The following is a 14,963-nucleotide window of genomic DNA, read 5'->3' as shown; positions in this document are numbered from 1 at the left end:
ATTATTCCATGTGTGAATACTTCTGTAGTGGATCATAGAAGATTAAGGGAGACCAGAAAACCTGTTATTAACGAAGTTGACATTAGACAACAATGCTGCATGCAGAACATTCCATTTGAAGAAAACATTCTAGATATGGTGGTCGCAAATCATAGTGCCAGCTTGAGGGCCCTTGATAATGCTTTGGGAGTAAGTAAAATTAATCTGATTTTCTTAAATTATATGTAATACCTAAAGGTGGCAAAATTTAATTGTCTGTCACTAAACGTTTTGCACACTGTAGTATTAGATGTCCTACGTGATGAAAACTTATTTTCATACTGCCTACAGAAAGTGCAAGATTCGGAGGAAGGTTGTTATCCTTCTTGATCAATATTCCATGTGGTGCTTAAACTAATACATTACTTACTAACACTTACAAGATTGGTCACACAAACTGTAGTCGGTTTCTGGCCCTCTCTGAGCCCAGCAATCCATCCCAGCCGTGATCTTCTCCTTAGTCTGTTGCCTCTGATGTCTTCTTCCACCACCTACCTGGTGATCTGGTTTTCTCGCCGCATTACATGTCCATGCTACCTCTGTCTCCTCTCTCTCTAATCACAGCCACTATGTCAGCAACTCATAAACTCCAGCAATTCATGGTTTATGCTTTTCCTTCAGTCGCCCCCTTCCTTCATTGGCCCAAAAATCTGTCTCAGAGATGCATTCTCAAATGTCAGATGTTTTATTTCTATCTTTTGTATCACAGTCCAGGTGTCTACTCTCTATAGGATGACTACCCAAATTTCAAAAGGGTGGTCTTGTGGACAGACAAGGCATGGACCACCAAAGAAGGTCCATTCAGTTCACGAAACAGCCACATTTGGTATGATGAAAAGATGCATGGCACCTGTTTTAATTCATATCAGCATAAGTGTATCAGGTACTGGAGGCATCTGTTTGCTGCACTCTGACCTACTTTCTCCTCATTTTAAACAGACAGACTTATTTAGCATTCTATGTGAATGTCCTTCCATTGTATTTAGATGTTCCTCTGGTGGTCCATCAGGTATGTAGTTACAACATGATGGTGAACCTCCACACTTTGTTGTTGTGCTTCATGAGCATTGAGATGTGTGGTATCTGCAGAGATGGTTTGGCCAGGGTGTCCAGTTCCCTGGCCAGCTCATTCATCAAATCTTATCTCTTCAGATTTTTATTTGTGGGGGCATGTCAAGAAAATTGTCTATGCAACTCCAGTAGACACAGTCAAAGAGCTTCTTGAGAGATTAATTTTTAGCTTTGATGAAATCAGGGAAACCTTTAATTTTGGAAAACTTGCAGGCTCCTTGATGCAGTGGTGCAATGTGTGTAGTCGAATTGGAAGAGGACACTTTGTGCAGCAGTTGTGAAAAATTATTGTTACTTTTCATTCTTGGCTATTTTGTTGTCATTAATGGCTTGTTACTTTTCATTCTTTGCTATTTTGTTGTCATTAATGACTTAAGTAAGCATCAGATTTATTGCCTCATAATTATCATTATTTTTTGTGTACTTGTTACATTTATTGCTGCTGGTTAATTATGGAGTTTATTGCTGTTTCACAATTATGACCAAAGAGTTACACATTATTGGAATTTGGTCAGGTGAAATCATAAGCAGTTACTAAACATTGTAGATACTGTAGCTGTTGGAATTAATGAATGTGTTTGTTGTCAATTTTTCTCAAAATAAACCAAACATTAAAAAAATGAAAATACAACAAAAACTATCTGACAAAAACTGTTAAAATATTTGCTATTAAACCTTTGAAGTACAATTTCCTTTTCTCGTGGAAGCCAGGTTTAAATATGAACTTCTCCTTTTTTTATTGGAAATCATATAAATGATTTATGCAACTGAAATATGTCAAAAAATTAGAAAACGTTATTCTTCTGGAACTGTTGAGAAAAAAATCAAACAATTTTTGTTTTAAGTTTGGAAATTATTTACATTCATCTGTAATTCAGGTTAAATTTACGAACATTCTCAAATACCTCTCTTAAGTTAGCCTGCCTCCCCAATGTAGCTTTTGCTCACCTACCTTAATTTGTCACTTCTGAAATTGGTGCATTTTAACTGGTCATGAATGTCTGAACATGTGATAACTCGCAGAACCAGAGATGTCTATGAACAGTGCCACATTTTAGAGTTCAGTTTACAATTTGATTTTCAAACAATATAGGTACATTATTTTGATAGGAATGTTTTATACGATGCATGTTCTCCTGAAAATGTACATTATAAGTAATCATTTAAAAACACAAAATAGTTGGTTTCACGTAGCCTAGAACCAAATGCCAATACTCCTTGATGCACGAACTAATGCCAGTTAACAGTATAATGTGTTCCATATGCCGGGAAACCTTTAAACATCACAACAGTATAATGTGCTCGTTTCTCGATTCACTCCTTCTGTTCCCCACATCCAGTACACAAGCTGATACAGTTAGAGTCAGTTGTTCTCACAGCATAGGTAGTAGTGCACCAGACAGCTTACCCGTTAGCTGTAGGTTCTATCCTCGCTACTGTCCACCCCCCCCCCCCCCCCCCCCCCAACAAAACAAATGAAGAAAATGTTAGAAAATGTTTGGTCATACCATCTCTGGCAGGTACTTGGATTTGCATATTTGCATCCTCAACAACCTGGTTGGCTAACTTCAATGCTAATTAAATCAGGAATGCACAATGTATCAAAGTTTTTCTTGACTACTATTTCTCAGCACTACCTACCCTGCAGCAGCCATACAAGATTTTCAAACTCCTTCTTACCATTGTTTACACAATGATTCCTTCTTCAGAGAAATAAAAATTTAATAATCACAGTATGAATTTTTTATGTAATGCTTCTCAGATCTGCAGATATTACACTTGGTGGTGTAGAAGTAACTGTTTTGTGGTTTAACGTAATACACGCTGAATGAAAAACATTATTATCATTTAAGAATACCTTCTTCAGGATAATGGAAACATCATGATTGAAACAACAAATAATATTGAAGATATGAAATTGATCACTTGCAGCTGATTGATGTATGGAGCATAAACACGTAATACAGCACAGACAATATCTGTAAACAACATTGTTTTCCAGGTTAGGTACACATTCTTACACACATATCAACACTGACAGCAAAACCAGCGATCTATAGAATGAGTGTACTGATTTTTTATGGGTAACTGCCCAAGCTGATGGTGTGAAGAAGGAGAGAAAAGACTTGTGACAACTTGGAGGTGATAAGATGTGCAGGACATGCAGGGAGCATGCAGTAATTAAGGACATGGAGAAGGAGAAACTATTAGCTCTCAGTAGCAGTAGGAAAATGAGGATTCACATCAGGGTACAATCAAAATTGAATGTATGCAACAACAGAGAGAGAAAGAGAGAGCCTGAAAAAAAAAAAAAAAGTGAGGCATCCAGAAGGAAAAGAGGGAACAAAATGAAACTTCATGGGTTGGGAGGGTATGTGATATTATTTCAGTGACTCCAAAATCAAGTCAAATTTACAAATAACTTGGCAGTATGAGCCCACTTTTCACTCTGATGTGCCCTTTAGCCTGAATATATGTACTGGTATGGCTGAAAAGAGTGTTATTAAGCCATTGTATCCTTTCCCAAGTCAAGCCATCCACAACTGTTGTAACTGGTTCTTGCCATTCTGGATACTGGCATTGGGACATAGTGGAGGTCCGATCTGTTCCCAGACACATTCTATCAGGGACAGATAAGGACACCTGGCTGGCCACTGGAGTCCCTCAACATCTTGCAGACAGTTCACAGAGACATGTTTCATGTGTGTACGAGTGATGTCCTATTGAAAAATGACACCACCATAATCTCTCATGAAAAATATGTCATGAGGACACTGGATAACCATAACATACGGTTGTGCCGTCAGAGTTCCCTCCTCAATTACTAGCAGCCATGACCTGAAGCTATACCCAATGGCTTCACATACCATGATGCCAGTAGTAACACTATTGTGCTTCTACAAAACATGAAAAGAATGGAACCTCTCTCCAAGTTGCCACTGTATTTGCCAACGATTGTCACATGGGGTCATGTAGAACAGCAATTCATCACTGAACACAATGCAACATCATTCAGTAGCTATCCATGCTTTCTGGTTGTGGCACCGTTCCAAATTCCAAATGCAGGCTTCTGTGTTGTGATGTTAAGATCAGCCTTTGCATGGGGCAGTAATTCTCTAATCTGGCTGGTGCTAGTCTCCAATCAATGGTGCCGGATGACACAGAATGTTGAACCAGGTCTATTACTTGTTCTCAGATGGCAGGTGCAGATGTGAAGGGGTTAAAATATCCTTGGTGCATAATACAGTGATTCGCACTTGTGGTGGTCACACTTGGTCGACCAGAAACTTCATGACAAGTATGCCTTCTCTCATGTTCTCATGCAGTCCAACATCAGGTCATCATCACATCTAAATACCCCATAAATATTCATATTGCACCAACTCACCAGCTGCCCGATTGGAGACCCACAATGAGGCCCCTTCCAAACTTCCTCAGATGCTGACAATGCTGTCTCACATGAGTAAGTGATATCTCTGTGTTCTCACAGTGATCACTCAATATCTGACATTGTTCATATCGTTATATAATCTATCAGGACTTGTAACAACACTCACCTGGTGGTCATTCTACCTATCACACAGAATTGTGACTCTATAATCAATGGTGTGGACATGTACAAAATTAGATTGACACTCAACCATGTATCATTCCTCCTCCTCCTCCCAAGACTGTGTATAATCAGTTATCCAAGAGAACAAAGAGCAATAAACAGTCCATAATTGAAGGAAGTACTATTAAAACACCTAAAGAACTCTAAAAAAATCAAAAATAAGTTACCTCTAACAGATAATCAGCTGTGTTGTCACCAGGAGGAAGTTCATATCTTGCGAGAGACATACAGCAATGAGTCAGGTCACAAGGAGTAAATATGTAATGGCTGTTCTTTTGCTGATTTTGTTGGAAACTCAGCTTTACATCTTGATAGATTTTCACCATAGATGATGCAAGTGCAGAAATCTTTGACAAAGAATGCCAAACAGGATGTGATGACATGCTAAGGGTCCTTGACAAATAAATTCCATATATTGACTTCAAATCCTCTTTAGCTGGGTAGCTGTAATAAATGTACAACAAAATGAGAAAGTATTACTAATAGTTCTACTAGCTGAATAATTAAAAAATACACACTGAAGCACCAAAGAAAGTGGTACAGGCATGTGAATTCAAATACAGAGATATGTAAACAGGCAGAATACGGCACTGTGGTTGGCAACACCTAAGTGTCTGGCACAGTTGTCGGATCAATTACTCCTGCTACAATGGCAGGTTTTCAAAATTCAAGTGAGTTTGAATGTGGTGTTATAGTCGGCACCCAAGCGATGAGACACAGCATCTCCGAGGAAGGTATGAGGTGGGGATTTTCCATACGACCATTTCATGAGTGTACTGTGAATATCAGGAATCTGGTAATACATCAAATCTCCTACAGGGCTGCGGCTGGAAAAAGATGCTGCAAGAACAGGAGCAATGACAACTAGAGAGAATTATTCAACATGACAGAAGCGCAACCCTTCCGCAATTTGCTGCAGGTTTCAATGCTGGGCCATCAATAAGTTTCAGCATGCGAACCATTCAACAAAACATCATGAATATGGGCTTTCGGAGCCAAAGGCCCACTTGTGTACCCTTGATGAGAGCACAATACAAAGTTTTACACCTTGCCTGGGCCCATTAACTCTGACGTTTGACTGACGATGACTAGGAACATGCTGCCTGGTTAGATGAGTCTTGTTTCAAATTGTATCGAGCAGATGGACATGTACGGGTATGGAGCCTCATGAATACATAGATCCTGCATGTCAGCAGGGGACTGTTCAAGCTGATGGAGGTTCTGTAATGGTTGTGGGGTGTGTGCAGTTGGAATGATAAGGAACCCCTGATATGTCTAGATATGACTCTGACAGGTGGCAAGTATGTAAGCATCCTGTCTGATCACCTGCATCCATTCAAGTCTACTGTGCATTCCGATGGACTTGGGCAATTCCAGTAGGACAACGCGACACCCCACACATCCAGAATTGCTACAGAGTGGCTCTGGGAACAATCTTTTGAGTTTAAACACTTCCTCTGGCTATCAAACTCCCAAGACATGAACATTATTGAGCATATCTGTTATGCCTTGCAACTTGCTGTACAGAAGAGTTCTCCATCCCCTCATACTCTTACAGATTTATGGACAGCACTACAGGATTCATAGTGTCATTTTGCTTGAGCACTGCTTCAGACATTAGTTGAGTCCATGCATCTCGTGGGGGTCCTACACGATATTAGACAGGAGTACCAGTTTCTTTGGCTCTTCAGTGTATAATTTGCAAAGATAATGTGAGAATATGTAGATGTGACAGGAGATACAAATACATCATAGATTTTCAGAGAAGCAAAGGTCACTGGTACAAACACTTTTAGTACATGTGTCAACACATATTTCATAGACAGAATATAAATATTTATGCCATATATTTGGTACAATATTGATGAGTGACATATGTAGTACTGAATCTCAAAACCAATATCTTAGTACATAAAGCTGATGAATGTGTTTTTAAAACAAAGTGATCACAACTACGGTACATCACAACACAGAGATCATACATCAGAAATCAAGTGTATGCAAAATGAACTTGTTAGGTCTCATAGATAAATGATGCCTATACAGAGAATTATTAAAGCAAAACAGTACCAATGTATCTAAGGTAAAGCAAATAACACTAAGATATCAATATGTACATCCTTCTGTACATGATTTATAGCATTATATCACACAGCATGTGTCTACATGTGTCTATGGGCATGTGTATGTAACTATTCATCACTGCTGATACTACCAGCACAAACCATTTCATACGACATAAACTGTTATTTGAAAAACTGTTAAACAATTAAAAGAGACAGTGTACAGAATGTATAAGTTCATGTTATTCCATAGAATATCTCTTTCAATTTTTTAACAGTTTTTGTAATAACACTTACATTGTCTTTCCCACAGACTCATGTGCAATAGAAAGATATATATTATGTCCACATCTACACCTTCATCTATACTCTGCAAACCAAAATGAAGAGTATGGTAAAGGATACGTATCACTGTACCAATTATTTGGGGTTTTCCCTCTTCCATTCAGATATTGAGCACTGAAACACCTCTGTGCATGCTAAAATTAATATAATCTTGTCCTCTTGATCCCCATGTATGTGAAATGGAGAGGGTTGAGGTATTTTCATAGAGTCATCATTTAAAGTCAGTCCCTGAAACCTGGTTGGTAGACTTTCTCAGGATATGTTCTGCCTATGCTAGAGAGCCTGCCAGTGAAGCTCCTCCAACCAGACTGTGTCGTTCTCCTGTGGGTCAAACGAATCTGTGGCCATTCATGCTGCCATTCGCTGTACATATTCATTTTTCCCGGCTGTATTATTTTGTACAGTTCCTGCAGACTTGAGCAATATGCTATGATAGGTTACGTGAATAATGTAAGCCATCTCCTTTGCAAACTGATTACATTTCCCTAGTATTCTACCAATAAAGTCAGCTAAACCTCTAACCACAAATGAGCCTATGTGATCATTCCATTTCATGTTCTTATCAGTGTTAAACTTAGACCCTTGTATGAGTTTACTGAATACAGCTGTGACTCACTGTTATTGTATTCATAGGATACTATGTGTTTTCATTTTGTGAAATGCATAATATAACATTTTTGAATGTTTAAAGCAAGTTGCCAATTTTCGCACTACTGAAATCTTATCAATGATTGACTGAATATTTCCACAGCTTCATTCAGAGTGTACTTTGTTGTAGATAACCCCATCATCTGCGAAAATTCTGAGATTTCTATTAACACTGTATGCAAGATCATTAAAATACAACATGAACATCAAGGGCCCAACACACTTTCCTGTGAACATCTGAAGTTACTTCTACATCTTTTGAAGACTCTTCATCCACAATAATATGCTTCATCCTCCCTACCAAGAAATCCTCAATCTGGTCACAAATTTGTGAGATACCCCATATGATTATATTTTTGATAGTAGCTGCAAAACTGAGTCAAATGCTTTATGGAAATCAAGAAAAACTGCATCTAGATGACTGCCTTGATCCATGTGTTTCAGGATGTCATGTGAGAAAAGTGTGTGTTGGGTATCACGTGGTCTATGTTCGTATGGTGGAGGTCATTCTATGTTTGAGCCCAACAACAAAATGGTGTCAAGGATATTGTACAGTAGTTTTGTGGATCACTTCTGCTACCTTCTTGTACACAAGTGTGACCAGTGTTTTCTTCCAGCTACTGGGCATGGTTTTTTGTTTGAGGGGTCTGTGGTGGATTACAGTCAAGAGAGAGGCTAATTCAGCAGCAAATTGGGCATAGAATCTGCTAGGAATTCCACTGGGCCCTGTGGCTTTGTTCAGTTTTAACAATTTCAGCTGTTTCTCAATGCCACTCACACCATTTCCTATTTCAATCATCTTTTTAGTGGTATGCATATTAAATTGGGGCAAAACTCCTGGGTTTTCCTTTGTAAAGGAACATTTGGCAACAGTGTTGATTATTTCTGCATTTGCTTTGCTATTCTCAATTCCAGTTCCTGCCTCGTCCATGAGTGTGTGGATACTAAGTTTCATGCCACTAGCAACATTTACATATGACCAAAATTTCTTTGGGTTTGAGAAAGATTTTCCAACAATATTCTGCTATGGTACTCTCTGAAGGCTTCACACACTGCCCACTTGACTTTCAAGTGTGTTTCATTCAGTATCTCCTGATCTATAGCCCTATGCTTTGTTTTATATCTAATATGCAGTAGTAGTGGATCCGTTCTACCTGGTGCATATCTACACACTGGATGGTCAACTACTCTTTTAAACTTGAACCATAGTTCCTCTACATGTTCCTGTCCTGAGCTTAAAGTTTCAAGTTTCTCATTCAGATGTGACACTACTGTTTCTTTGTCTAATTTGGAGAACACATAGTTGCCCTTTGTATGTGGGTACCATTTCACTGCTGCTGTAACAGTCTCATTGTCAGTGATACTGATTTCAATGTGGACTTCCTAAAGAAGTCAGGTCTGTTTGCTGCCATTAGATGTAATATATTTCTGTCATGAGTTGGGTTCTAAACATCTGTTCTAGATAGTTTTCAGAAAAGGTGCTTAGCAATGTTTCACGGGGTGTCTTGTCACACCCACCACTAACAAATTATAATTATCACAATTGATTGTTGGATGATTTAAGCCTCCTCCAATGATTACAGTATGATTATGGAACTTATGTAATGCAAAATGAGATTTTCTGTTATGTTTTTGGATACATCAGGAGTTGAGTCCAGTGGGTGACAGAAGAACCCTGTTACAATTTTGTGCTCAGGCTTCATACTTTGTCCTGCACAAACAATCTTGCATGTAACTTCAATTTCTGTCATGGTGGATTTGAGTTTCTTGTCTACTGTGACAAATGCACCATCTTAATTTCCCCGTCCTATCAATATATATTACATTTTTTCCCACCAGGTTTACTACTGTCAGTTTCAGGTTTTAACTAGCTTTCCATGGCTTGTATTATGTGATCCCCAATTCTCTTTAGAAGCACTTCAAACTCTGACACTCTGTTGTGAATGCTTCAGCAGTTAACCATTAGCATTTTAATACTCTCACCTGCTGGAGGCATTTCTTTGCAACTTATGCTATACTTCTGGGTTTCTAACAACTATTGTTATCTGGATGGATGGAGCACTGCCTAATCTAAAAAACCCTTATATGCACCCCACACACAGTCAGATACTTGGGTAGCTGCCCTTGATGTGTAGTGCACATCTGACACATTTAGGAGGACCCCACCAAGTCCAGGAACTGACAGCCCAGCTTGTCACAGAACCTTCGAAATCTCTGTTTCAAGCCTTTCACTTGTTCCAGAACCAGGGGGCTATGATCTGTTCTAGAGACAATGCTGCAGATTGTGAGCTTTGCTCAAACTCCATGAACAAGGCTGGTATTAACCTTTTCGGTTAGTTGCTGGAATGATCGAAGTATGACCTCAGAGCCCATTTGCTCCAATGTGTGTTACAGTCTGCAGATGGTTGCACCCTGTTGCCTCAGTGCTGCTTGAATAACCTCTTCAACCTGATGAATGTTGCCTCCAGGCATTCACAGTGAGTGCCATTAGTGCTCTGTTCCCTACCTTGCTGCCATTTCCCTAAGGGGTAAAATTTTTTACCTTTTTTTAGAACTGCCAATGACTAATAGACCTTGACTCCTTTTAATCTCTGTATAGACATTGTTTATGTATGAGGCATGAACAAGTTCATATTGCATACATTTGATTCCTGATGTATGTTCTCATTGTGATGTGGTGTAGCTGTGAATACATTGTTTTACAATAGAGATGTAGGTATAATTTCACGCGCTCTTCAACTTTATGTGCTAAAATATTAGTTTTGAGATTCTACTCTACATATGTGTTGTTGTTGTTGTTGTGGTCTTCAGTCCTGAGACTGGTTTGATGCAGCTCTCCATGCTACTCTATCCTGTGCAAGCTTTTTCATCTCCCAGTACCTACTGCAACCTACATCCTTCTGAATCTGCTTAGTGTATTCATCTCATGGTCTCCCTCTACGATTTTTACCCTCCATGCTGCCCTCCAATACTAAATTGGTGATCCCTTGATGCCTCAGAACATGTCCTACCAACCGATCCCTTCTTCTGGTCAAGTTGTGCCACAAACTTCTCTTCTCCCCAATTCTATTCAATACCTCCTCATTAGTTATGTGATCTACCCATCTAATCTTCAGCATTCTTCTGTAGCACCACATTTCAAAAGCTTCTATTCTCTTCTTGTCCAAACTATTTATCGTCCATGTTTCACTTCCATACATGGCTACACTCCATACAAATACTTTCAGAAATGACTTCCTGACACCTAAATCTATACTCGATGTTAACAAATTTCTCTTCTTCAGAAACGCTTTCCTTGCCATTGCCAGCCTACATTTTATATCCTCTCTACTTCGACCATCATCAGTTATTTTGCTCCCCAAATAGCAAAACTCCTTTACTACTTTAAGTGCCTCATTTCCTAATCTAATTCCCTCAGCATCACCCAACTTAATTAGACTACATTCCATTATCCTTGTTTTGCTTTTGTTGATGTTCATCTTATATCCTCCTTTCAAGACACTGTCCATTCCATTCAACTGCTCTTCCAAGTCCTTTGCTGTCTCTGACAGAATTACAATGTCATCGGCGAACCTCAAAGTTTTTATTTCTTCTCCATGAATTTTAATACCTACTCCGAATTTTTCTTTTGTTTCCTTTACTGCTTGCTCAATATACAGATTGAACAACATCGGGGAGAGGCTACAACCCTGTCTTACTCCCTTCCCAACCACTGCTTCCCTTTCATGTCCCTCGACTCTTATAACTGCCATCTGGTTTCTGTACAAATTGTAAATAGCCTTTCGCTCCCTGTATTTTACCCCTGCCACCTTTAGAATTTGAAAGAGAGTATTCCAGTCAACATTGTCAAAAGCTTTCTCTAAGTCTACAAATGCTAGAAACGTAGGTTTGCCTTTCCTTAATCTTTCTTCTAAGGTAAGTTGTGAGGTCAGTATTGCCTCACGTGTTCCAGTGTTTCTACGGAATCCAAACTGATCTTCCCCGAGGTTGGCTTCTACTAGTTTTTCCATTCGTCTGTAAAGAATTCGTGTTAGTATTTTGCAGCTGTGACTTATTAAGCTGATAGTTCGGTAATTTTCACATCTGTCAACACCTGCTTTCTTTGGGATTGGAATTATTATATTCTTCTTGAAGTCTGAGGGTATTTCGCCTGTTTCATACATCTTGCTCACCAGATGGTAGAGTTTTGTCAGGACTGGCTCTCCCACGGCCGTCAGTAGTTCCAATGGAATATTGTCTACTCCGGGGGCCTCGTTTCGACTCAGGTCTTTCAGTGCTCTGTCAAACTCTTCACGCAGTATCATATCTCCCATTTCATCTTCATCTACATCCTCTTCCATTTCCATAATATTGTCCTCAAGTACATCGCCCTTGTATAGACCCTCTATATACTCCTTCCACCTTTCTGCTTTCCCTTCTTTGCTTAGAACTGGGTTTCCATCTGAGCTCTTGATATTCATACAAGTCGTTCTCTTATCTCCAAAGGCCTCTTTAATTTTCCTGTAGGCGGTATCTATCTTACCCCTAGTGAGATAGGCCTCTACATCCTTACATTTGTCCTCTAGCCATCCCTGCTTAGCCATTTTGCACTTCCTGTCGATCTCATTTTTGAGACGTTTGTATTCCTTTTTGCCTGTTTCACTTACTGCATTTTTATATTTTCTCCTTTCATCAATTAAATTCAGTATTTCTTCTGTTACCCAAGGATTTCTACTAGCCCTCGTCTTTTTACCTACTTGATCCTCTGCTGCCTTCACTACTTCATTCCTCAAAGCTACCCATTCTTCTTCTACTGTATTTATTTCCCCCATTCCTGTCAATTGCTCCCTTATGCTCTCCCTGAATCTCTGTACAACCTCTGGTTCTTTTAGTTTATCCAAGTCCCATCTCCTTAAATTCCCACCTTTTTGCAGTTTCTTCAGTTTTAATCTACAGGTCATAACCAATAGATTGTGGTCAGAGTCCACATCTGCCCCTGGAAATGTCTTACAATTTAAAACCTGGTTCCTAAATCTCTGTCTTACCATTATATAATCTATCTGATACCTTTTAGTATCTCCAGGGTTCTTCCATGTATACAACCTTCTTTCATGATTCTTAAACCAAGTGTTAGTTATGATTATGTTGTGCTCTGTGCAAAATTCTACCAGGCGGCTTCCTCTTTCATTTCTGTCCCCCAATCCATATTCACCTACTATGTTTCCTTCTCTCCCTTTTCCTACACTCGAATTCCAGTCACCCATGACTATTAAATTTTCGTCTCCCTTCACAACCTGAATAATTTCTTTTATTTCATCATACATTTCTTCAATTTCTTCGTCATCTGCAGAGCTAGTTGGCATATAAACTTGTACTACTGTAGTAGGTGTGGGCTTCGTATCTATCTTGGCCACAATAATGCGTTCACTATGCTGTTTGTAGTAGCTTACCCGCATTCCTATTTTCCTATTCATTATTAAACCTACTCCTGCATTACCCCTATTTGATTTTGTGTTTATAACCCTGTAGTCACCTGACCAGAAGTCTTGTTCCTCCTGCCACCGAACTTCACTAATTCCCACTATATCTAACTTCAACCTATCCATTTCCCTTTTTAAATTTTCTAACCTACCTGCCCGATTAAGGGATCTGACATTCCACGCTCCGATCCGTAGAATGCCAGTTTTCTTTCTCCTGATAACGACATCCTCTTGAGTAGTCCCCGCCCGGAGATCCGAATGGGGGACTATTTTACCTCCGGAATATTTTACCCAAGAGGACGCCATCATCATGTAATCATACAGTAAAGCTGCATGCCCTCGGGAAAAATTACGGCTGTAGTTTCCCCTTGCTTTCAGCCGTTCGCAGTACCAGCACAGCAAGGCCGTTTTGGTTATTGTTACAAGGCCAGATCAGTCAATCATCCAGACTGTTGCCCTTGTAACTACTGAAAAGGCTGCTGCCCCTCTTCAGGAACCACACGTTTGTCTGGCCTCTCAACAGATACCCCTCCGTTGTTGTTGCACCTACGGTACGGCTATCTGTATCACTGAGGCACGCAAGCCTCCCCACAAACGGCAAGGTCCATGGTTCATATGTTGCTTATCAATACTGTACCAAATATATGGTATAAATATTTATATTCTGTCCATGCAATTGTCTTGACAATTGTACTAAAAGTTTCTGTACCGGTGATCAAGTGTGACAGCAATTTGTGTACGTAAGTACCCATGTCTCCCACATAACTGTTAGTGTAAGACAGATATATACCCTGAAATTTTATTGATAATAGGGTAAAATCCTTGTATCTTTATTCTCTGACTGACAGTCAAAATTCTCCCAAAAGTCATGCACATGTGACTGTAGTGTGAACAAGTGTATATGGTATGATTTGTGGTAAACATTACAGTGTTTGTTTACTTGGTGCTTGGTCCTTCTTCAAATTTACTGAGGCTTGATTAGTTTCAATCTCACCAAATGATTTCTATATTGGGGAAAACTCCATGAATGCTAGAATGTATGCTAAAATAGTTAAACTAACAAAATAGCAAATGGTATTATCTTGTTAATTTTTGTTTATTTAAATTGTTACCATCAAATTCATGTAAAGCATTTCTCCTATTTCACCCAAGTATTAGTTGCAAACACATATGACATAAGGTTAAATTATTTGGAACTTCACCATGAAAGTAACTTGTATAATGTTGAGAAGATTAAACATATCAAAAGACTTATCTATGAACTGAATCACAATGAAAATTCTAATCTATGTATTTATGACAACAATTTCTCTTTCTAAAAATTTATTTGGTTACTTTTCCTCATTATATGAATGCATGGTGTTTTTCTTTCAGACATGTCCAAAAGAACAGACATCACACACTGACATAATTGATATACCTAACTGGGCAATGGATCCACCTTCTTCAGTACAGATGCACAAATAAGTCCTACCTCCTGTGGGACTCTCATAGTAGTGAAAGGGAATGTAATAGACAGGGAATGCAGATAGGTGGCACTCGGTGGGAATTTGGATCAGCCATGAGACATGCTGAGACAGTCTACACAATTGTGACAACACTGTGTCCCAGATGGTGCAGTGGTTAAAGCACCTGCCTAGTAAGCAGGAGATTCCAGGTTCAAATCCCAGGCTGGTACAAATTTTCACTCATCACCACTGATTCTGCATAATGTCTTGCTGCAGC

The 14,963-nt window shown here is 39.2% G+C and overlaps 1 protein-coding gene across 1 annotated transcript in view; it reads right to left on the bottom strand.

The window, feature by feature from the left end:
* LOC124777773 (cytoplasmic dynein 2 heavy chain 1) overlaps nucleotides 1-14,963 on the bottom strand; it is an 829,086-nt gene that overhangs the window by 309,484 nt on the left and 504,639 nt on the right. The window contains exon 42 of the mRNA XM_047253283.1: nucleotides 4,891-5,167. Coding sequence (XP_047109239.1) covers nucleotides 4,891-5,167 — 277 coding nt within the window. The remainder of the gene's footprint in view (nucleotides 1-4,890; nucleotides 5,168-14,963) is intronic.

This window comes from Schistocerca piceifrons, chromosome 2 (genome assembly GCF_021461385.2).
Source record: "Schistocerca piceifrons isolate TAMUIC-IGC-003096 chromosome 2, iqSchPice1.1, whole genome shotgun sequence".
Classification (NCBI taxonomy): Eukaryota; Metazoa; Arthropoda; class Insecta; order Orthoptera; family Acrididae; genus Schistocerca; species Schistocerca piceifrons.
The sequence above is the reverse complement of the archived record's forward strand: the minus strand, read 5'-3'. Positions and strand labels throughout refer to the sequence as shown.